Raw genomic sequence first — 25,738 nt, forward strand, 5'->3', positions numbered from 1 at the left:
GATACATGCTTCACATGCAACATAGCACTTGTAATGCTTTAATGATCTTGTTTCAAATCCTATTCCATAATTTTTTAGCCTCATGTTCAATTTTGGAATGTGTTCTACAACTTGAAGATAGCTTTCTGAATTCCATTGAGCAATGCATAAGTTATGGGTCATGCAAAATACCTATAGATAAAAAATTCCCTGAACCTCACCAAAAATGGCTACACCCAAGCAAACAATGACCCATGTGTTGCACTGACCTGGACTCCAAGTCAACAAAAGTAGATTAGCATCAGTCATACAAGGAACACAGAAATGGTTGTATGTAATATACACTAGAATTGATATCTGCTTGTTGTTTTGTATCTCACCTTGTTCTTGAAATGAGTAATTTTTGGCAAAATCTATGACAGAGACAATAGTATCGTGGGGAAATTTGGCAAGGCACCTCTTGAACTACTTATCTTGCTAGTAGCTAGCCGTAAAACTGTGAAGCACATATTTTGGGATGGATTGAACCAAGTGCTTTACAAGCTCCCTCGGCTTAGTGAGCTTACATGATAGTAGCCATCTCTTTTCCTCTGATCCTTCAATGTTAGAATGTTGAAATCTCCTCCATTTTACAGCAACGAAGTTGTCTTTCCTCATTTCATTTGGGCAAATATTATATTGGCTCTTCTTTAGATTATAATCCATGCATGTGCCACGAATGCATTCAATGTGGTGCCACTCAGAGTCTCCCTTTGGACAAACTATTGGCTCCCACAGAGACCTTAGGCTACAAAACTTGGTCTCCCTTACAACACATGATGAGGATCCGAGCTCTATCTGTTGTATCCTTACTACCCTCCCTCTGAGGTGGTCAACTACTAAGACTCTCTGATCCTCTCGAAGTCTCCTAAAGGCCTGCCAGGCAGCTACTATAGAAGCAGGTCCCCTCTCCCATCTAGACCACTGCATATAGTGTGACACTCCAAGTGGCCTGCCATGGTCATCCAATATCAAGTCATTCCACATGACTGGCTGCCTGTGAATTTCTTCACAAGAGGTGGGTGGAACTCTACAAAGATGTTTCTGAAGATGCCCCAAGCTTTCACATCTAGAACTAACTTGGAACATATGGTTGTGGGATTATGCACTAAAACCATATATATGAAGATTGTTTTTGACATCTACTGAACCCTGGGAACACACCGCCGTTAACTGAGGTATGGCCTTGACATTCCCTTATAGTTTCACTTTTCAAGCCATGCATAAATATACATTGTTTCCGAAACAATCAGGGAAACAACATATAAGTATACCACGAGGCCTTTCGAAGACGTTAATACATCTTTCTTTCTTTCTTGTATTAAGATACAAGGCTTAGGATCAAAAAGAGACTAATCAAAATGATAAGAATACATGTAGATAAATTCCCCAAAATTTAGTTCAACCATCATTGATCTCTCTCAGGATAGCATCACACATTCACTGAAATTTCACATAGAGAGTACAACATAGAGAGGAGAACAACTCCTCATCACATTTTGAGAAAACTACTCAAGCGTGAGCCAAATAGGTCCAGCCAGAGATGCTGGGCAAATAGCAATCAAGGATGATTGCTTCCTATTGAGATCTACAAAAGAGAAAGTATATCACAATCGTGTCAGTCTATGGGGCCTTCAAAGGCTTCAGTAGCTGCATAGAATGTGCAGAAGAAAGATGCCTATTCATAGGAAATGTAGAGGGATGAACCTTGTCAAACATAGCCCACTGGGTCTGTCAAAAATACTCGACTGGGTCTAGTAATTCACTGGTTGCATCTGCCCTGATTTAGTATGAAACCTGATATTGCTGGAGGTACCTACTGCCAGGCCTATACATAGACCCTGGCAACACATGCCATGTGTTATTTCTCGATTGATCTGGCAAGCACACCTGCTGTCATTAAGCAAATCGTGCTCCATATCCAAATGCACCCAATGCTCCAAAAAACTCCATCCAGTGTGCATGTGCTTCACACATGTATTCCTTTCCTCCATGCCATGACCCCTTGTTCATCTCATATGGAGGCACATAGGTGGGAAAGTGACACTTCCAACATAGCTATGGCAAAGAGGTTGGTTGTCAGAGAACCCATTAGGTTCACTGACGAGGCTATCTTGGAGCAAGTATAAGGTGCCTCAGAGGGTCTGGCTCCCCACTATTTTGCACACTAGGGAGGATGCTGCCATGGTTGCAACCATTGTTGCAAAAAGTTGTTGATCCGCTTGATTGAGAATAAGGCAGAGGATTGGATTGGTGGGAATGGCTGCCATGGAGTTCTCCTGAAAGAAAGAACAAAAGTGGTAAGCTCAGCTTCCACATGAATCCATCCATGTGAGCTCACCCTATAGCATTCACCAATGGAACCTCTAAAGGCAAGGCTTCCCAACTACTAGAAAAAAAACAACTAAGTCTAGTGGAAGAGAGCAAAGGACCAAAATGGGGGTAAGAGGAGAACCATGTGGGCTAGAAAAAGAGGGGGAGGAGGTCAGGAAGGAGGGAGACAAAATGAAGAAAATAGCAAGGTGAATTAATATTAATGCTATGATAAATTATTCTAAGAAAATATAATAGAAATAGTGATGAGAATTAGGATGGAATAATTCATGAAGTTTCTATGAAATTATTTGAATAGAAACGAATGCTTTTGAATTAGATAATGGAGTGGGAGAGGAAGAAGTTGTGTTCCACATGATTGATGATGAATAGGTGTGTATTTTTTACTATGATGAGTCATTTCTTTTTATGATGTGATGTTTTACAATGCGATGCTTGAATATCAGCTTCCTATATTTAATAAGTATGTACATCCATCATAAATACACAAATCAATTGTAATGGTGGTTTATTATGTCTTAATTCTTTTAAGGTTCACAAAACACGATTTTCCTTGAGAGAAGCCTCCACCCCATGAGACAGGAGGGCATGTATACTCCAAGAGAAACTATCAGTGTCTCTTGGAGGCAATGAATGATGAAATAGTCCCCATCCAAACTGCCATAGATGAGGAACTCCGTGCGGCAGGGTATTCCTCATGGAAAGAGTACGCAATAAAGGCAGTTTTGGAGAACTGGTACATTCAATATCTCTCTCTTTGTGTCTTTCATCTTGTTCTTGTTGCCACAAGACTTTATTTTCCTTCATTTTGTCTTTCCTCATCCCTTTTTAGGCACCCTTGGATAGATCAGCAAAAGTTTATTCAAAGGTTATCGCACTTGCCCGCCGGTTGGGAGCCTCCTTTGCCTCCATGCCTGCTTCCTAGGAGAAGCATGAGGTTGAGATGCAAAGACCATGAGGGATCACGCTTCTACATCATTTGACAGTGATTGATGGTAAGCATATATTTTATATAATATATGTGTGTGTGTGTGTGTGTGTGTGTGTGAGAGAGAGAGAGAGAGAGAGAGAGAGAGAGATTAACATCCGTGGAAGGCCTCATGGGCCTATGGGACAAAGTAAAAAACTCAAAAGGACTTGCATCACCTGGGAGAACCCAAAGAGGTTCAAGATAGTGCCTTAGCAGCTCAGCCCAGAATTATTATAGCATAACTACATTCAAATACCATCTTAAAGCTGGCTTGAAAAACATCAATTTAAGAGAGAGTCTTTAGGTTTGGATTTGAAATCTTTGATTAGTGCCTTTTCATCCCTATAAAGAGTCCATTTTCTTGCCTTCCAAGCTTCCTTCATTTTAGTCAATTCAGTGGTCTTGAGTTGGAGCTGAGTTGGAGTGAGCTCCTTCACTATTACTATCTTAGTACCTTTCAGCTTATTGTTTTGCTTGAGAATCTTGCGCCTTTTCATCTTGTCCTAGAAGCATACATCGGCTTGTGTCCCCTTGTGGTGGGTCTCAGTGGTGACTCACGTGTTGTGGGGTAGTTGAAGATATGCCAACGGAGCTTCCACTCTTGGCTACTCCTTTTGGGAGCAATGCATAGCACAAGCTGTCCGCAAGTGTCACTCAAGCAGCCTCCGGATTGTTGCAATGTGGTTTCGCGCAAGGAAGAGGGAAGGGGAAGAGGGGAGGGGAGAGGAAGAAGGAGGGAGAAGGGAGGAGAGGAAGGGAAGAAGGAGAAGGGAAGAAGGAGAAGGGAGTGAAGGGGGATAGAGTGACAATCACAAAGGCACTACAATGGAAACAAAAGAACACCCAAAACACTCTCTTGGAAGAGAAGAGAGAGCTTGTATTCAAACTTGTGCAAACAATAATGAAGACCAAAGTCAATCATTTGGCCTTTTATACAAGTCACCTTTTAAAGGGAGGGCCAACCAGAATCTCTTTAAAGCACTCTCTCTTCTCATTCTTTTACCATCCTCTTGGGCCGACGATATAGCTCCAAGGCACAATTCTAGCTCTATGGACTTGCCACTGTCCATCAAATCACATCACTTAACCAGCGGTGGTGTATTGTTAACCAATCTGTTAACATACCCCCCTTTTTGATCTTGATCCAGTCCTCTGGATTGTGCAACATTCATGGTTGTTGGAGTGTTGTCAATGAAGATTGTGCCAAGTAGTCATTCATGTTCATTGGGCTAAATCGTCTTTTTTTGGTCCATTGCAGCAGAGGGATGTACTGGCTCCTTGTTATGGAATGCTTGCTGGAAGTATGGATGAGTGATTCTTTTGGAACTAGCACCTCAGGGTTTGAGTGAGCTGAGTTGAGTTCTTGTGACCATTCAAAGAAGGAATAAGAAAAAGAAAAAGAGAAATCTAAGGGGTAAGTTAGTAGGAAGAAGGTGTTAGTAGGGATTGATGTAACGATCCTCGTGGTGTTAGTGTTAGCAGAGTAAGTAAAGTGCATTCTCATGCTCCTCCTAAGTCCCATATTTGATTTGAGTGGGACTTCTAATGGATTCTCATGAGACTATGTCTTTGTCACGCCATGTTTGAACGCCTGGAGTTTTGTGCATGACATTTTGTCTTGCTTCTCTACATTGAAATGCCTTCAAAATCCATTTTATGCATTATATTTCATCGAGGGCTTTGCTTGGAAGTATTTGTACCCAATAAGGTTGTTGCACCATCTGGGGCTTTATTTGTCCGAGTGATCAAATCAAGAGGAGCCTGATAATACACCATACAAACCCCTAAAATGAAAACTATGCCTGAAGAGGTTTATAGAAGGGGGATTCTAGGAAAGATTTCTAAGCTAGAACTGAAAGAAAAGAAAAATAAAGGAAAGAGGATGAGTAGAAGTTAGATAGTTAATGGTGATGTTAGTAAAGGAATGTTAAAAAAGCTTTGAGGGTTACAAGAAACTCATCCAAACCTACATTGGTGTAATCACCTTCATCCTGCAGTTGAATGCATCCTTGAGAGCTGCTTGTGGAGAACCACTTGTCATTCCATGTGTGAAATCCAATTCAAGACCCTGATGATTTAGGCATAAGTCCATGCCCTGTTCTTGTTTTGGCTCTGCTAATGGGATTTGTTGTTGATGCTGCTTGGTGTATGGACTTTCCATAGTATTTGTAGCTTATCTTCCCGAGACTGAGGAGCCCTTAGGTTGATGTACTTTGTGATTTGTTGAGAGTGCCATGCTGAGGACCTGAAGAGGACTGGCTGCCTATTTTCACCTAGGACTTCCACATGTGAGCACAGTGGCAGGACTTCCACATGTTATAACTTTATTGCTCTTTATGGACACACTTAGACCTAGCAAGAACATCATTTTGTAGACCCCTAGAGTAAGTATAATAATCACTTTGAAGGAGAGTTTCTAAGATATTAATGGATATCTTTGTTGGCGAGCAATTGTCATCCCATTGGCAGCAATGTTGCTTGAAGTTCTTTGAGTTCCTTGATTGCAGCAGTGCTACTCCATTTTTAGGAGTAGGTTCTTGTGGATCTACTTTTGGCATGTTTCTTATTTGTAGTGTTGCACCATTGAACATTGCAATCTCCCACATGTACCTCTTCTATGATACTCATCGTAATAAAGTGAGATATGTTCAATGTATCAAGTGTGAGTAGGATCGCAATGTCTCAAAGATCTTTTGCTTTTGTTGAGCCCAAGTTTCAGTTGAGAAATTTGTCAAGGATGAAGACAATTCATTGTTTACATTGGAAGGTTCTCGTGGGACTTCCATTGTGTTGGGAATTACTTGTGTGGCTGATTCTTGCGTAGCTTCCCTGATGATAGATGCCAAATTTCTTAGTAAGGAAGGTTCTTGTGGGGCTCCCAACATGGAATCATCTTTTGTCTTGGTAGATTCTTGTGTTACTGTCTCTTTTTTCAAGACAGGTTCTTGTGCTACTACCAGTTGCCTTGAAGATGATGCAATAAATTGACATGCCTTTAGATAGACTTGCAGTTGAGTAGGTTCTCGTGGTGTTGTCTCCCTTTTGGAGACAGGTTCTTGTGTAACTACTCTAGAGGAGGTAGATGAATTCCTTTGCATATGATCCTCCTGCATTGGTGCTTTTCCCTTGTTGTTGCAAGCAAGTTCTCGCTGTTTCTTGGCATCTTTGGAGAGTAGGTTCTTGTGTGACTACTATTGGTGCATCTGCACTCGTTGATGCTTTTGTATTGATAGATTTGGAGCTTCTCTCTTGCTTTTGCGATGGAGATGGTGTACATTTAGGCTTAGGGCAAGCATAAATGGGTTGTTGATTGCTTTGGCGAGGCTTGGGTACCCATATATAAGAGTTGCCAAGGTAATATCCCTGGGCCTCAAGTAGTCTTGTGGGAACCCATTGGTAATGTACCTTCCTTGTTGGATGGCGTCTTCTTGTCCTCTGATGTTGAGGTTTATTGTTTACATGAGGAGGTTGCTAGCAATGGTGAGGCTTGATGTTTGGAGGAGGGGGTGGATTCATCTATTGAGGTCACTTTGGAATCCAAAAATATGACTCACCCTCAAAGTATCCTTGAGCCTTCAATAGATCCTTTTGGACCCATATTTTCTTGGTTGCCTTTTGTCTTTGTCTTCTTCCTTGGTGGCGTCATTGTCGAGGTGGGGAGGTGGAAGTAGTTGATGATGTTGATCCTTGGCTAGCAATTGGTGCATCTTGAGGGGATGATTCATCACCAAATAACCCTTTGTAAGTGTCTTGGATCCCGCTTTTACCAAGAATGGCAACTTCCATTAAGGTACCTGTCGGAGCTACAAAAAACTTGCAAGGCACAATGTAATTGTCAAAGGAAACATTTAACATTAAAGAACCAATAACCTTAATATAGGTACCCTCTATGGATTGAATTTCAGGATTGCATACTTGAAGGTGTACCTGGCCGAGATGCTTTAATGTTTCCTAGGAGATGAGGTTGTGGCCTGCTCGCCCATCTACCGTGGCCTGTATTCGGCACATTGCACCTACTGATGTTAGCTCTACCCAAAGTTGAGATGGAGTCATATCTATCTCGTTAGGAGCAAGGGAATTGTCAATTCCTAATTCAATTTGATTAGGTAGTACCACTTTTATGGTGTAAAAAGGTGTAATGGAGCTAAGTTGTTCATCATCAAGGTACATCGTCTGAGTGCCCTCAATAGTTGGTTGATCCATTGCCACCAGTGTATACATCCAATCAATTGAGTCTTCTAGATTTGGTAAAGGAGCACACCATGCTTCATCAAGACTCTTCTCACTATCCTCTTTCTCATATTTTTAAACTAGCTTTACTGGCACAGACCTATCGGTGGTATCACATTCAGCTAAAAATAGATTTTTGGACATAGTGTGAGCCTTCCATGTTCGGAGATCATCAACCCTCACAACTTGCTGATCTTTCCTGAGATAAATGTTATTGGAGTGCCAATCATGGATCAATCTTGCCATACGCAAGAAAGGTCTTCCTAGAATAGCCTCATACCCAGGGTTGTTTTGGAAATACATTACAACAAGGCACACCCGATATGTGAGACCATAGGTTTTGATTTTAATGTCCTTGAGTACTCCCATGGGATGAGTCATGCCTCTATTAGCTAACTTAACTACCAAGGAAGTACTCTATCGGTTGGGGCTTCCCCAGTTTTCCCAACATTGTTTTGTGATGATGCTAACACCTACTCCTTCGTCCAAGATTGCCATAGCTTTCTTATCACGGAAGGAGATGGCTATCACTACATTCGTGTCATCACTCTCAAAATATTGGCCCAATTTGTTAATAGGAACCCTTGGAAGGTCTTGGGCATGATTGGGAGATTTAACATTATTAGGATTTGTGGGTTGGGGTATCACAATTTGCCCATTCATCCAATCCTAGAGGTCTCTCCATAGAGTAGGATTCGGTGAGACCTTGTTTCCCCACCCATGGGTTGGAATATTCACCGTGACCCTTAGGTATTGTAGCTTGGCCATGGGTTGAAGCCATTATCGATGCCTTAGTTGCCTTAAGCAGGTGGTTGTTGCTGGTACCGTTTGAGAGAGTATCATCAGAGGAAGATGATGTTGGTAGGGAGGCTGTCTCTTCATCCAACCCATCTTGAATGATGACCTTATTTTTTCCCTTCCCAATCTTCATTGCACCCTTGGTGATTACTCATGTTGATTAAGTTGCATCTCTAGGCTGTGACGTGCTAGCTTTATCCCTTTTGGCTTGTTTATGAAGGTCTTTATTAAGGGCTTTAGCTTGCAATCCCATGATTACTTTCAAGGGTACTGATGACACTTGGCCTCTATCAATGCTTAACAAGTTAAGGCTTGTGGACTTAGATGGCCTTCTCATCGAGCAATCCTTAAAAAGATGGTCCACACCACACCCAGTGCACAATGGCGATGGTGTATTAGACGCTGGTGCACATGTGATTGGCTACTTAGATTGCCCCTTATATGGACACTCATTAGCAAGATGTGCCCCTTGACACATATGGCATTGAATGGGTTGTGCCTTGGTCAATTTGTTCCTATCTCCCATTTTATGAGAAATCTATGCCATCTGGTAGACCGGAATGTGTTGGTCACCTTGTATAATGTAGTGACTTAAAATGCTAGACCGATTTGCATTGTCACCGTTTTGGGGATAGTTGTGCCCAATTGTAGGTAGGTTTGGGATCTTCCCAATCACTAGGTAGCTCTTCCACCAATACTTGATTCAAGGGAGTAATTCGTGGTGATTGTGGTGGTTGAGGTCCCAGTACTAGCGGGGGTAATGGAATATTTTGCACCCTAAATTGCCCTTGATTGGCTGATGTGGCTCCTTGTATTGCTAATTGTGCCTGATTCGGCTATGCGGGAAATGGTAGATGTGGGCTTTGTTGATACATGGGTTGAGGAATCACCCTGGGATGTGTCATGATTTCCCCAATGAACACAATGGGCACAGTAGAGTGTTGGCCTGGCCCTAAGACGAGGGCATTCCTGAGTGGTATGATTTGTAGTGCATATCCCACACCATATGTTGTCTCTTTGTGGAAAGAGATGGGGGTTGATAGGAGCATCTTTTGGTGCTTCTATATATTATTGTTGGCTCAACTTGTTTAATAGTTCTGTGGCCAACTCTTCCATGTTGAGCACCTTGGGCATAATGCTTGCATCAATAGTTGCTTCTGAGGTTGAAGCCTATGCTATTTGGGACATATCTAAGGAAGCTAAGGATTTATCCTTTTGGGGCACCTCCCTCATGTTATCCCCTAAAGCGTATCATTTTCTTGCTACATAGCTCAAACGATGTGGGATTCATAGCAAACAAATGATCATGCAGCTTAGCATCCCATAGCACTATGAGGAAGCGTGGCAGAAGTTTCACATCGCTCATCCTCTCATGGGGTTCACATCGTGAGTTTAGATGTTTAATCCTAGTGATGTAGTCTCTTAAGGACTCAGTGTCCTTCTGCTTCACCTAATAAAGATGGTTAAGTGGGCTCCACTTGGGACCACTGGGGGCAAACCCCATAATGAAAGATCTATGCAATGTGTCCCAATTTATTTTCTTCTTAGGGTTTAAGGCTCTAAACCATTGTCCAGCCTTGCCATCAAGACTCAAGCTAAAAGCATTGACCTTGTCTAGATCCCCGCTATCACCAAAGGTTTCACAGATTTGTTCAAATCTCTCAACATGGGAGACTGGGTCTCCTTCTCCTTCAAATTTGGTGATTAGCTTGGAGATTGTGATATTTGCCCAATGCCCATATCCATTGCTACTCATCGCTACTCATGAGATATTTCACCCAAATACTCCTGCCCATTTCCCCATCGCCAATTGCCCATCTTTCTCATCCACCTAGCTTTTGGCCACATCTATAAGTAGATGTCATTCAATGATCCCTAGCTATAATGCATACATGATTTCAAAATAGAGATGCTACAATGAATGAGGGTGTGCTTGGGAGACCCATTGCAGGCACTATGAGCTAGTGCATGAATTATATGATTATAGTAAGCATTTGCAAGTATTGGGTAGTGGTCAGTACCTCAGGCGGAGGGAGAGAGGGGGGGGCTCGAGGGGCTAAACGGAGGAAGGATAAAGGGGAGAGGGAAGGGGGAGGATAGTAGGCAGATGGGAAGGAGCCCCAAGAAAGCTAAAACTTGGAGTATTGGGCAAGGCATCCATAGAGATGTGCCACATGGAGCCCTCTTTGCTTAGAAGAATCCTCCTCATGGCGATAAGAGATAAGAGAAGAGGACTCCCCTTTGAGCCACATGGGCCACACAATAGGCCCTATATTAGGCTAGAGCTCCTGAGGTGGACAAAAAGGCCCATGGATGGGGCAGAGATCCAAGGGCAGCAATTACCCTGCAATGGTAGGGGGTAGGGGATTTTATAGTCCATAGGAAAGCCAGCACTAGGCAGGATAGTCGACGGGCTACAAGAGGTTGGGCCAGACAGTTGGTCGGTTGTATAGCAATAGGTTGAGGAAGATTTATGGCACATTTGGCTTGCTCACGTTGGCCCTTGATGAGGCTTGGTTGGCCAACAAATCAGGGCATATCTAGCCCTAAATAAATAGGCCCCAATGGGGTCCCAAATAATCCAGTCAGTGCTCTCCATGGCAACAAAGCTTTTGCAGGAATAAGAGCTGCAAGGAGAGGTTGTGGGACAAGACTTCGCCAACCCACTGAAGCTCTACATGAGTATGCAAGTCAATAAGGTCGAGAGGTGCCTGAAGGAGGTAGAGAGCAGCACCCAAGAGTTCCAAAAGTCCACATCTAAGCAACACCCATGCTACTAGATGGTGGTAGGTTGTGCATTGTATTTTGTATCAGGGTTTGCCTATTTTGGTGCATTCTATTATACATGTTTTAGCTATTCTACTTCGTGTGCATGTGTTAGCTTTTATCTATGATTTCCTTATATATTGTGTACACATGGGGTTGTTTCTCTTCCATGGTTGTGTGACAGGGATGATTTTTTTGCATTAGTTTCGTTAATAAGCGAAAGTTTTATATGGCTTGTGAAAGTTGATATGCTTTTATAAAAATAAAAGCTTAGTATATTCTCCACAATTTGAAACTAAAATTGAAAAAAGAGTTGGGTTTAGCCTTTAAGATTATAAAATTATAAATAAAGTCCATGAAAATTCGCCAAAGTTTTATATAATAAATAAATATATTTGAAAACTTTCACCAACAAATTATATATACAATTTAAAAATTTGGCTAGATCTATAGAATTAAGCACCAAAAGAAGACTTGTGCAATCAAGAAGACTTATGCCCTTATATCCAATGTACATTTGGCTAACTTAGGAAAGAGAGAAGGGAAAAGAGAGAAGGGGGAAATAGAGAAGGGGGAAAGAGAGAATAAGAGAAGGGGGAAAAAAGAGAAGGGGGAAAAAAGAGAATAAGAGAAGGGGGAAGAAGGAAAGAGTTTGAGGGGAAGAGAGGGTTCCTATGCCCATCACTGTAGCTAGCGCTTAAGGCGCTAGCTGCAGGCCAATGCAAATAACAAAAATAATAAATGGAAAAAAGAGGAAGCACTTACCTGAAATAGTATGTCTCGCTCAGTGTAGTGGATTGGCCCTACAAAAGAGAGAAAACAACCCATTTTTTCAAATAAGATGTTAGTGGAAGGAGGAGATTACAAAAGCAACTTCTTGAAGGGAGGAGATTGAGGAAACAAGGAAAGGAGGAGATTGAGGAGACAAGGAGAAAGAGAAGGAAGAGAAATACAGAAAAAAGAGGTGAGTTTTCTTTCTTTCTTGAAATCTCGTTTTTTGTTTCAATCCTTTCAAAACAAGCATGAAAACTAGTTTACAGGTTTAGCAATACAAGAAGAAACACTCACAAAACTAAAGCTAACAAACAAACAACCTACATTGTTAAAACAAACTCACCTCTTGAAGAACTTCCTTTCAAGAAACCAAAGAGGGAAAAGGATAGAGAGGGAGAACAAGAGGTAGGAGAAGGGTGAGGAGTGGAAAATAGAGTGGGAGGTTGCTTGAAATAGGTGGGAGGTCGTCGAAAATAGGTGGGAGGAGATATTGGCTTGCTTACTTGAGAGATTAGGGAATAGTATGAAGAAAACGCCGCGCGATTATCGTTTCTGGTTTTAACCCACAGCGTCGCTATATAGTGATATTTTTAATTAAAAACGTCACTATATAGCGACGGAACAGAGGAAAAGTCACTATATAGCGACGCTTACAGAAGAAGCTCAAACATGCTATTTTATAACTGTTAATATCTCCTCTTCATGCTTATGTTGTGATTTTATAAGTGTAGATGGAAGGGACGAGTGGAAGCTCGTCCGATGATGCGCCAACGCCCGGGAGCACGAAGTGGCTTACGGAGAGGTTATACTGTCATTGCACTCATTGCAAGCGAGAAGTACGACATCAACGTCGTATTATCATGCGCCACTTGCAGATGTATGGGGAGGAGCCGGAACCAGTACCCCCCATTGGTGTTGCACATGTTGATGGACCATCGGTAAGTCAAAGCTATTTAAGTTCGCAATCTTATTGTATACCAGGAAATAGAAGATCTTATATTTACACGAAATCTTAAAACAGGATGAGGAGGGTGACGAGGGTACACATATACCTTCTCACTTTCAGCAAGACTATAGTCTACCGGATGACGACGAGGGTATGGTCGACATGATGGATTCCATTTTTAGGGGCACTACATCCCACTTACATGTGATGTCAGAGTCTGAGGTCAAAATGCGAGAGTTGCAATCAACACAATTGTACGAGGGTGCTAGGATGTCTAAACTACATGCTTGTCTCTCAATCTTGAATCTACAAGTACAGTATGGGTGGTCGGATACAAGTGTCTCGGCCTTAATGAGGTTAGCCCTTGCATTAATTTGACTCATTATTTGGATATTGTTTGTTTTGAGAATCATCATTTGGATAGTGTCTTTGTCATAGGTTGCTCCAGAAGATGTTGCCTGCACCAAATACCATGCCCGCATCAAGAGATGAAGCGAAAAAGATGCTAACAATGGTGGGTATGGATTATGATACCATCCATGCTTGCCGTAATGATTGTATTCTCTTTCTTCGTGAGCATGGAGATTTGGCTAGTTGTCCAAAGTGTGGGGAACAACGATATAGAGATGACTTGCAGGGTGAGCGGGTACCGGTAAAGGTCTTGAGACACTTTCCCATCATTGCAAGAATACAACACATGTTCCGATGCAAATCCATAGCGGAGTTGATGACATGGCATGCATCTCATCGGTCCACTGATCACACATTGAGGATTCCCGCAGATTGTGCAGCTTGGAAGCACATAGATAATCAGTGGCCGGACTTTGCGAGGGAGCCATGCAACTTACATCTTGGGCTAGCCATGGATGGTGTAAATCCTTTCGGGTTACGCTCGACATCTTGGTCGACATGGCCCATAGTCGTGGTGAATTACAATATCCCACCATGGCTAACAATAAAAAAGGGACACCTCATGATTGCACTACTTGTGCCAGGAAAGTACAAGGCAAAAAACATGGACGTGTACATGGCACCTTTGATAGAGGAGTTACAGATATTATGGAGAGGAGTGCAGGTCTTTGATATTTCCAGAGCTCCTAGACATACCAATGATATTTTGGTCAGGGGTATCTTGATGTGGACCATGCATGACTACCCAGGATATGGAGAGTGCGCAGGTTTGTGGTTGTGTCTTTACATGTACAATGAGGGATTATACCATTTTTACTCTCTTTTGCACGCATGTCTTGTACTAACACATTCATGCACGCGTGCAGGACTTGTTACAAGTGGGTACCATGCTTGTCCTGTTTGTGGACCGGCTTTGAAATCGCTTGCATGCTACTCCAAACATATGAGGAAAAATGTTTATGAAGGTCATGCTCGATACCTTCCGCTCGACCATCTCGCACGTGGAGGTCAGCTCGATCCACCACCATCATATTTGAAGGCAAGTGATTGGATTCAAGCTTGGAGGGAGAATGGAGAGGAATCTCCTCTTGGTATGAAGAGGCTATCGATCTTTCACGAGCTTCCTTATTGGGGTCAGTTACAAATCAATCATCTCTTGGATCCCATGCATATCTTCAAGAATGTGGGGGCTACTATTTGGGCACACTTGGTTGGTTCCAAGGACTCGAGAGGAGTGCGAGAAGACTTGCGTGCTATGAATACAATGTCTCGTTTGTGGCCCCAAGTGCATGCTTCGGGAAAAGTTGTCCTCCCGAAAGCAACGTGGATCCTCTCTACGAGGGAGGAGGCAGCGGTCAAGGCAGACATTGCCTCTTTTCAAACACTGACAGGGTACATGCGTTGCTTGAAAGGAGCATTTTCAAAGGACAATAAGCTTAGTGGCCTCAAGTCCCATGATTGGCACAAGGTCTTATAGGTATTCTAAGTAGAATTAGTGTACTGATAATCGTGATGCGTTAGCGTAATTATTATTATGTTATATTGTTGACATGACTTCATTGTTGCTTTGATAGTTCATCCTCCCAATTACAATAAAAGGGTGCTTACAAGAAGATGTTAGAAATGCTATATTCAAGATCTGTGGTATTATGAGGTATGCTTACTATCAAATCGCATTATGTATTTTCTTCATGGACATGTGAAATAGGTGGATATCTCAAATATCTTACATATGCATGGACATGTGAAATAGGTGGATATCTCAAAAAGAGATCTCTATATCGAGCATCGAGAAGGCTAGGGTGGAATCCATCGAAGCCGTATGCTTGCTTGAGAAGCACTTTCCCTTGAGCATTATGACAACTCAAGTCCACTTGCTTGTGCACATAGTTGATGAGGTGGCTATAGCACGTACCGTTCATAGTCGATGGATGTTTTTTCTCGAGCAGTTTATGAAAACTTTAAAGGGGTTTGTAAGACAAAGAGCAAGACCAGAAGCAAGCATGGCAGAGGGATGGCTTGTGCAAGAGCCATTAGTATATATCACAGAGTTTCTTGCATCCACGGATTTTGATATGCCGCAAGCTTGGCACAACAAGGATAATGATCGCATCGTTGGCGAGGTTCCCCAAGGAAAAGGGATTGAAAGAAAGATGAGCGAAGATCAAATGGAGAAATTCAATAAGTTTTGTATCCTCAATAGCCCTAAGATGCAGAAGTGGATTGAGAGATATGAAGTGGCCAAAGCAGAAAGAATAAATGCAAGGACGAGATTCAGAGTAATGTACAGGCGATCACAACCATATCCATGAGATCTGGCTCTTCTCCCTACTCACATGTCACTTGATTGGCTACAACTGGCTCTACGTAAAGCCGAACGTGATGGAGAGACAATAAACGAGCGCGAGCGAGAGTTATCATCTGGATGTATGGTGCATGTAAGTTTCTTACCTCTTGACATAATTAAGTAATTATTTGTGGCAATATATGCTATAAAATAGATGCATCTTCATTGTTTTAATGATGCTCTTTTACAGTACAAAAAGTATAGTGCATTATGGTCATATGGACGACATTTTCGCATGGAACGCATCGATTTAAAGAGAGTCACGTATGATTGTGGAGTCATGGCTAACTTCACACAAGATAGCCAAGCAAGTGCTTCAGATACCAATCTTCTCTCCTCACAGTTGGATTATTGTGGAACCATACGCGACATCTATGAAATTGATTTCAGACGATTTACTATTTTCATTCTTGATGTAAAATGGTTTAGAACTACTTACAACGGTCCCCATGCAACAGTGAGAAAAGATAGTAGCGGTCTCTTTGCAATAGACTCCACCAAACATTGGACCAATGAAAGTGATACTTTTGTTCTTCCCAAGCACTGTGAGCAGGTGCATACTAATGATTTAATTAGTCGAAGCTTTCGTTTTTAAAGTCCATTGATACATGTACTTGAGCATAATTTCATATATATAATTGACGACACTTGGCACCCATCTTCAATATAGGTGGTTTTTCATTCAGATCGTTCTGATCCAAGATGGTGGTACGTGATCCAAGTTGCACCACGAAGTAAGCAAATTTTTGAAGATCGAGATGTGGATATGGAGATGCCACTACCAATGCCGGATCCAATTGATGAATCTAGTGAAAAAGATGTAGATCACCATATGAGCCAAGAGGAAGATGCGCATAATGACATCGCATGGGAGGAGGATGGAGATCACGATATTGACGAAGAAGACAACAATCATCAAGATCAATCACCACACTTAAGCTTTATTGAAGAAGATGATCAAATACTTTTAGGTGAACGTACGATGCTAGAGTACGATGATGGTATAGGAGATCAACTCGGTATAGAGTTGGAGATAGACTTGCTTGGCGCCTTAGACTTGGCTCAAGATGAAACAGTTGATGTAAATGCTCTTATTTGATTTTTCTCATCTCAAACTTGGACATGAATATATGAGCTTCAAAGGCTTGATGTACATGCTCTCATTTTTTTATTCTCTATGAGCTCAAACATGTATGAAAATTTAAAAAATTTTGTCATTAGAAAAAACTAACTTTTAAGGCCTATTTAAAAAAAAAGACCTCTCTGTAAAAACGTCGCTATAATATTTTGTATCAGTGTCGCTATATAGCGACTTTTAAAAGTCGCTATATAGCGACTTTTAGCAACAGTCGCTATATAGTGACGATTTAGGAAACCCGCTTTTCATACCGACGATTAACGCTAAGCGGGCGCTAAACGTCGGTACGTAAACGTCGCAATAGGATCCGTGTGTAGTAGTGTCCCAACAATCCCATTTGTTTTCAAAAAGAGATAATGTATGGTGTGGAATCTGCATCAAAAGCCATCCCACTAATGAGTGCCCTCATCTTAGGGCAAGTCCAACACTCTATTGTGCCCATTGTGTTTGTTACGAAATCATGACATATCCCAATGTCATTATCCTAGGGTGATTCCTCAACCCATGTATCAACAAAGAAACAACTAACATTGCTTGCACCACCTAATCCATCCAATCAGGTAGAGTTGGCAATACAAGAAGCCACATCAGCCAATCAAGGCCACTTTAGGGCTCAAAATATTCCAACAATCAAGTGTTGGGGGAGGAACTACCTCGTGATTGGGACGACCCCAAGCCTACCTTTAGTGGAGATGACTATTTCCAGTATGGTGATGATGCAATCGGTCTAGCATTATAAGTCACTATGTTATGCAAGATGACCAGTTTATACTGGTCTACCAATTGGCACCGATTTCTCAAACTATGGGAGATAGGAATAACTTGACCAACACCACCCATTCAATGCCACACCTGTCAAGGGTCCCACCAAGCTAATGAGTGTCCATATAAGGGACAATGTAATCAGTCTATCAAATGTGCACCAGCTTCTAATACACCACCACCATTGTGCTCTGGGTGTGGAGTGGACCATCTCTTTAAGGATTTCCCAATGTGGAGGCCAGCTAAGTCCGTGAGTCGGTTTCAACATTTTATTTCATGCTTTTTCTTGCATTTGCATTATGTTGGCCTCATAATTGTTGATATTGACTATAGCATTCATATGTACCCCCGATTTCCCACCTGCATCATTAGGTAATCCATTTCTTTTGAATGCAGGTGGATATCCACGAGAGAATTAAAAAGTCTTCCATTGAGGATCAACGCCACTAAAGCTTGAGGTTAGATTAAGAAGGCAAACAAGTGTTGCGGACATGCAATTGCATTTAACTATGCACCTAGTGGATGAAGTTGCTTACATAGGGATTGTGCATAGTCAATGGATGCTTTTCTTAGAAATATTCATAAAGGTTTTGAAAAAGTATGTAAGGAAAAAAGTAAGAGCAAATGGTAGCATAGTATAGTTGCATCTTAATTCCTCTGATTTGGGACAATAGACAACACCTTTTGCTTTTACAATTGTGGAGAAATGGAGAAATGGATTGGAAGATGTGAGGATGCAAAAAGATAATCCCGGGGGATTCACAAGAGGAAACTTATGATATCACGTGAGTGTACAATAGGGGGGTTTTTTTAAATGAGGCATAAGCTTATACATTAGGGGTGGGGGGCCTTTTATTTTTTCCCAATATTGAATTTAAGTTAGGGTGGCCATGCCATATTTAAGAGGGGGGGACATAGTATAGGCTATCTTGGATAACCAGTCCAAACAAGTTTGGTTTTGTGTATGGTTTTAAATAGTCATAGGGAAAGCAATCTAAATTTTCTTATTGTGTGATCTAAATGCTTGAGAAAGAATGTAGATTTAAGGAAAGGGGGGACATAATAGAATTTTGGTGGTATCTTATATGCTTAAATAGGGGTGTTTTATCATCCTACATGGATCTTAAATAGGGGGTTTTCTTAAAGTTCATGCACGCAGGTGACGTCCCCCTTTCATGAAGAGTGAATCCCCCGGGAAGATAATGAGGGGACAATAGGAGGAGTTTCAAGCAAAGGAAAGGGGGATGGTCTCATCCTCAAGAGTTATCTTCAATGCCCACCAAATGCACCACCAAATGGTTGGAAGAAGCTCTCAGGGCAGCCAAGCAAAGTGAGGAGGAAGTAACATATAGAGAAAGAAAGTCTGCATAGGGTTGTGGTCTCCAGGTTTGTAAGCATAGTACTACTTTTATGTGCCTTCCTTTTGCATCTTTATTTTCTACATTACTTATAAGTATTCACTATTAATGAAGTACTAATTTGTTTGATCATTTCTATCATTCATTCAATGTAACGTGGTCACATGGTAGTTTAGGCCGTACGGAAAGCGTAGCATTCCGCTTGCGCATAGAGGATGGCAGGAGTCACTTTCGAGTAGAGAATATTGATATTAAGCGCAATACATTCAATCATAGAGTCATGCAAAAGTTTCACAAGGCAACAAAGCTAGTGCCAGGGATACAAATATCATTTCAAGAGAGATGGATTATATTGGAATCATACAATACATTCTCCAAATGAGTTTTTGACAATATTCATCTTTAATGTCAATTGGTCCAAGGTTGTGTGTAGAGGGGCACATGCTACATTGAGGAAAGATATGCATGTTTTTTTGCCATTAGCCCAACAAAATATTGGGATGATCTTACACACACATTCTTGACCTATCAATTGTAAACAAGTAAGCACGTTCCATCATATGGATGCATTTGTTCTATGCAAGCAATATGACTATGTGAGCCATGAACATTAATTATGGATTGTTCTCTATAACTCTCAAGTTGTTTTTCAACCGAATTGCATTGACGATAATTGGTGGTATGTGATTCAAGTTGCATCTCAAAAATGCCATGCATCTAAACATGTGGAAGCAGAGCACCCCATGCAAGCAGGGGAAATAGAGGACATGGAAGCTAGCACATCTAATATGTTTTTGCATGTGTGTTTGAGAATGAGGATACTTTGAGCTCATCCGAGTTTTTCCCAGACGACTATGACTTGGGAGATCTACATTTGATTTCACAAGATGCATAGAACTTGGCTATTGATAATAGAGAATCATTTGGTGCTTCTTTGGACTAAATGGTGAATTACATCCAAATATTGCCAAATGACCCATATTCACACATGAGCCATAGTTTATCTTCCAAAAATCATGTTTGTGAATTCTAGCCCCTGTATAGATGCTTTTACATAACATTTTTTCAAGTCTCTGAAACACCGATTTCCAACTGAAGGAATTTAATTCCTGAGTTCTTAACGCTTTGCATTGCTTGAAAAAACTGTGAGAGCAAGAACAAGTGTCTGCATTCTTGGACGCTGAGGTATTTAAGAAGTGGATAAGTCGAGCTTTACCTCTGAATATCAAATTCTTTAGCAACAGGATGAGAAACCATTGCTCTGATGTCACTGCAACTGAGAAGGTCGATTGCATATCAAGACTCCCCAAAGTCAAAACAAAAGGAATAAAGCAGGAGCAGCGATATAAATATGAAAGCAAGATGACAAGAAGATACCATAGTTGCAATGAAGCGCATTTTTTATTTTTTGAAACGTTGCCAAATGTTTGGAAATAAAAAATGCTTTTTTTTGGCAGTGGTTTTTGGGGCAAAAGGCCCTAAGGTCAATTTTTGGCCCTATTTTTTATCAAAACAGTCGAAGGAGCTGTCGCCATCATGATTTGTTGGAAAACGCCTTCTGGGCTCACTTCTGAGCGTATGAACATATTAGATTTGCTGAAATGTTTTCCTCTATGTTCCTCAGTGTTATGGGTGCCATTAGTATATGAAAGCATGCATTTTAGGTCCCAGGAATGTGTACTTATATAGTAGGCATATAATTTTTGGTAAAACAAGCACCTGGGGAAAGTTTTAAATGGAAACGCGTGGGGGAAATTTTGAATGGAAACACATTTAGAAACGCGTTTCCAAACGTGACGTTTCCAAATGTTTGGCAACTATGGAAGATACTAGTGAGAATATGGATCACAAGTTTAAGTGGGAAAAAAAATGTCTTTTGTCATTGTACTAATTCTTCTGGAGTTATCATAACTGTTATTTATAATAGTACCTACCTGTCCTTGTCCTGGAAAATGAAATTGCTCCAATTTCTATTCTTCCTTCCAAAAAAAAGTACTTTCTATTAAATTCTTTGAAAACAATGCAGCTATCCATTACAAAAAGGAGAAAGTGGCTGCCTTGCAGCTTGCTCCACTGTGTACTGGCTCACAGGTGCCATTATAGTTCTTCACTGGTCACCTTATTTTGAGCACTTGCCAAATGAAATTAAATGAGTCAGTATGACCATGGGATAACAAAGTCTCCAAGAAAAACTTTAACCATTCATGCCTAGGATGGTTGGCTAGCACGTGTTTGGATTGGTTAAATTTGTCCTTGGGAATTGAAAAGTATATGGTTAACTCCTCACTTCGAGGAACGGGTCTATTAAAAGCTTTCTTGCATGAAGCCACTGTTCAACAAACTCACAAACCGAGGACAATTCACTTATCCACTGCAACTGATCTATTACTATGATGACAATTAAATAAGAGAGCATTACAGAAAACATCAGGCAGAATATGAGCAAAATAGAAAATGCCACAATTCAGTCAGAATAGAATGAAGCCAATCACTCACAAATTAGGAGAGATTCCAGACAGTACTACAGTAACTTTCTTGTAAAATTGCACAAGCATTAATTGTTGGCACTTCTAGTGACACGCCACACAAACATGCCTCCCGTACATAAATTCTCGGGCATAAACTCAATAGTGCCTGCCAGATGATGATTCCCAGTAAGTGATGATAAGGCACCCCAGGTTTTCAAGATGTTTAAAGTCATCATCTTGCAGATAACCACAAGCATTACATACTTCCAAATAACACTGGGATGGCATGGACCTGACGATTGGTTGCTGCCAAGATGACAGCCTTCAATTCGACTTCCTTGTTTCCTTGTCACATCTGAGATCAATGGATGATAGGGGTGTCATAACTCTACAGATAAGAAGGTACTCCTAAAATCTCTTAGAAGTCACTGGATGATGGGGGTGTCATAACTCTACAGATAAAAAGGCCCTCCTAAAATCTCTTATAAGTCATTGACCCAGCTGTGAGCCCCAAAATGAGGTAGACAAGGTATCACTGGACTGCAGGGGGTTAGTTTTACCTGTACCAGAGGTTTGCGAAGCTGATGGTAGTGTTTTGGAGCAGTGGTTGCATGGAGAGAACACCCAGGAATGGACAGGAGCCTTCTGCGTGGCAAATGGACAGATGGACAGCATGGATTGGCCACTTTAGGTGTGGAAGTCTGCAGCAACCGGTCGGGTTTTACGGACTGGGTCGGGTATTCAGTTGGCCATTTCAGGGAGGTTCTCAGCCTATATATAACCCCTCACTTCTCCACATGATATAGAACATTCACTGAAGCTTCTTCCTGGCAATGTGGACTGGAGAGAGTGTGGAGTCATCTTTTGGAGAATTCTCAACAGTTGGATTGCAGTTTTGTGCCCAGCCCCTTTGCTGGAAGCCTTGTGCTGTCTTGCGAGCTGTTTTCCCACCTCATGGATGAATGAAATCTGAGTTATCGCTCTCTCTAGTCTTCCCTTCTATCTGCCATATAGTTTCTGCAGTGAGGCTCTCTCTATGTGAGTGTATCTAGAGTGAGTGGAAAGTGTTTCTGAGACGAATCTGACGAGGTCACCTTGTTACAGCATCAAGTCGTGATCTTTCTATTTCTTTAATACCTGTAGGTATCATGTAAAAAACCACCTTTTCAACTTTTGACCACATAAAAACTCAAAATAATAGACGCCATATATGTTGTCTTGGTATCTCAAATGTGAATGTCTCATTGTAACATCCACATCAACGCTTTGGATTCCTACCCAGGGCCTGTAAAACTTGATAGCAATCGCATACTTCAACGTCTTCAAAACAGAAATTCAGAATAGAGGCAGCAGCTATACTGTGCACCTCAGCAAAGGTCTTGTAGCCTGCTCTTTTGGTGATTAAAGATAGGTGTACCCCCTTTAAATAGACTAAACGATGGGTTACATTGAAGCCAAACACATACATGCAGATTATTTCTGCAAGCCCTTTCTCTAAAATTGAAGGTTAAGCACAGCGAGGAATGATATTACAGACGCCAACAGAAGGTTAAGGAGAAACTGGGATCCATCTGGACTGTCTCATATAGTACTGCAGGCTTTGCAAAACAATGATTACAAATAGTTTCGATGAACATCAACCTTATAGAACCAGTATTGATGTGAACATGTATTGACATGGAACTCTAGGTACAATCATGAATAATCTCTAAAGACCAGCATGGAGGCATCAAAGCGCTGCAGCATGATCACCATGGAAGGCGTCAGGCCTTCAAAAATTCTCAGAGACATCAAGGTTCAAAACACTTCTTCGCCCAGATGATGATCATCTTCACAGGTGTAAGTCCCCCTTCCAGTGTGGGCTATTAGCAATGCCTTGTTCACCAGATACACGTATATACACAACACTGTTTGAAAACTATCAAGTCCCCCTTCCAGTATGTGCTGTTAGCATTGCCTTGTTCACCAAATCTACGTATACACATCCCTGTTTGAAAACTACCCATCTTCACTGCTGCGATGAATGCTAAATGAATCGAAACTCCAAATGTTGGGAAGGCAAAGGAGCAGATATAGTATGGGCCTTGACAACAGAATAGCAGGAGTAATTGAAAGATCCTATGATTCTTACAATACTTGAAAAGTATGAACAGTTTTAACTTTAGTAGCCTCAAGTATTCCATTACACCAAATACATTGCTCAAGAGATTCCTTTCGCACTAAAATCAACTGCAAGAATCACCACTACTTTGAAGTTTACGAGAAAAAGAGTAATTGCATCGAGGTTTGTGGCGTTCAATAGTCATATCGTTAAACACAGGGTGAAATGGTAAAAATTGGCCTAATAAGCCTTCCGACCACAAAGTCCTGACCAGAAGGCGCGGCCAAAAATACAATATTGGTGGCTGTGGCCAAAAATACAAAATTCGTAAGAAATTACAACGCAATCTTCCGCATCTCCTTCCTGAGAGCGTTGGCTCTCACGAGGCTGCCGATCGTGTTCACTGCAAGCTTTAGATCATCAATGGGGTTGCCAGGCACAACCGTCTTGTAGAGATAGCTATCAAAAGTCATCTTTTGCACATACTCGTCGGCACAAAGCTCAACGAAAGCCTCTCGGGCAGGATTGGACCTGTAGAAGAGCTTCTGGAGGATGTCAAGAACTTTGTAGGTCGGCCAGTATGTCTTGTCCCACTTCTCCAGGTACACCCTTATATCTGATTCATCTATCATTCTTGTGCCCCCCTCGGATCCTGCAACAATGGCTTCAGCGCACATGCGACCAGACTTGGCTGCAAAGTATATGCCCTCACCGGAGCATTTAGTGACATAGCCAGCCGCATCGCCAACCAATCCCACTCGGTCTTTCACTCTCCTTGGCCTCGGGTGCTCAGGGATAGGATGGGCTTCCACTCTGATGATTTTCCCTCCGGCAATCTTGTCCTTGGCTCTGTTGCGTGTGGCTGTCTGATACTTCTTGATAGCGGGCTTGTTGATCACAGTACCAGTGCCCACTGCTACATGGTCGCATTTGGGAAACACCCACCCGTAGAAATCGGGAGATACATCATCTCCAACGTACATTTCAGCTAAGTCCTCATAGTATGCCATCTTGTCGTCTGGGATTTTGATCCTCTCCTGGAAGGCGATAGCGTAGTCGTAATCCCCGGCATCAATGTCTTTGGCCACTCTGCTGTTGGCACCATCTGCTCCGATGACAGCATCAACCTCCAGGGTACACGGAACTCCCAGCTTGGAGGTTCCATCAAACAGATTGTAATTCAGCACATAGGGGCTATCCTTGTCTTTCGGAAGCTCCATGCCAAGGAAAAGGCCATTAATCACGTTGGCACCTAAGGACTGCGCTCGTTCCCTCAGGTACGAGTCCAGAACCTCTCTTCTCACCATGCCAATGTACTCCTTGTCATTCAAGGTTTTCCCCACATCTACAGCCACATTGGACGGAGAAATCATCTTCATCTTAGTCACCCTTCTGTCGATGATGTCCATGGGAAGGTCGAATTCCCCCACCATGCAAATCGGAATAGCGCCTCCACATGGTTTCGCATTGTCAAGCTTTCGCTCGATCAAAAACGTCTCAATCCCCCCTTTGGCAAGCGTTTCGGCCGCGCAGCCCCCTGCCGGGCCACCGCCCACGACCGCTACTCGCAGCTTCCGACCTTCGAGCTTCCTGCTATTCTTCGCAGCGACAACCACCAGCTGCAGGTACCCCTGCCCTCTGCCTGAGGAGGCGCCTTTGAGCGCCCACGAGCGAAGCTCGCCCTCCGGGTAGGGGGAAGCAGCGAAGGGCGAAGCGCGGAGCCCCTCGAAGCGTCTGATAGGGGAGGAAGAAGCCAAGAGGGCAGGAGGGGAGGAAGAATTGGGGTTGGATTTGGGCAAGGAGAAGTCAGGGCGAGGGGAAGAAGAGGAGTGGTCAACGAAAGAGGAGGAAGCGGGGAGGGAGGAGAGGAGGGAAGAAGCCATAGTGGAGATTGGGGAGGGAAGCAAAAGAAGCTAAGGAAGCATGAAAGGAGGAAGGGAGGAGGAGGGGGGAGGAGGGTATGCAGGAGGCAATCAAAGTGACAGTGTGAGGGGGAAAGACTGCGAGGTAAGCTTGGGGGAGGTTGGCTATGGCGGAACGGGTGGCTATGGCGAACTCCAACAACAGTTCGGAGGAAGAAGATGACTCAAAATTCACCTTCACATTCACATTCAAATTCACATTCTCTTCCCCTCCTCCTTTCTTGGCCGTCCATCCTCCCCCCATCCTACGGCCCTCCCTTCCTCCACATCCTTTCCTAGATAAGGTTCCCAAACACTTTTCATCTCCTTCTTTCTTTCATACACCTCTTCCCACCATGGACGTTCACACCTGGTGTGATGGGTTGCCGTCCTCGGTGTCCCACAATAGGAGGGAC

The 25,738-nt window shown here is 42.3% G+C and overlaps 1 protein-coding gene across 1 annotated transcript; it reads right to left on the reverse strand.

The window, feature by feature from the left end:
* Positions 1–23,627: 23,627 nt before the first annotated feature.
* LOC147893598 (Pyridine nucleotide-disulfide oxidoreductase family protein) lies at positions 23,628–25,500 on the reverse strand. The gene has a single exon (XM_087386083.1). It carries the CDS (start codon positions 25,302–25,304, stop codon positions 23,757–23,759), a length of 1,548 nt encoding a protein of 515 aa, XP_087242209.1. The 5' UTR covers positions 25,305–25,500; the 3' UTR covers positions 23,628–23,756.
* Positions 25,501–25,738: the final 238 nt, after the last annotated feature.

The sequence above is a fragment of the Dipteris shenzhenensis genome, chromosome 15 (genome assembly GCF_047967505.1).
Source record: "Dipteris shenzhenensis isolate YYH24624 ecotype China chromosome 15, Dip_SZ_1.0, whole genome shotgun sequence".
Classification (NCBI taxonomy): domain Eukaryota; kingdom Viridiplantae; phylum Streptophyta; class Polypodiopsida; order Gleicheniales; family Dipteridaceae; genus Dipteris; species Dipteris shenzhenensis.

Coding starts and splice junctions, on each gene's coding strand:
- LOC147893598 (XM_087386083.1), bottom strand. CDS start 25,304: ATGGCTTCTTCCCTCCTCTCCTCCCTCCCCGCTTCCTCCTCTTTCGTT.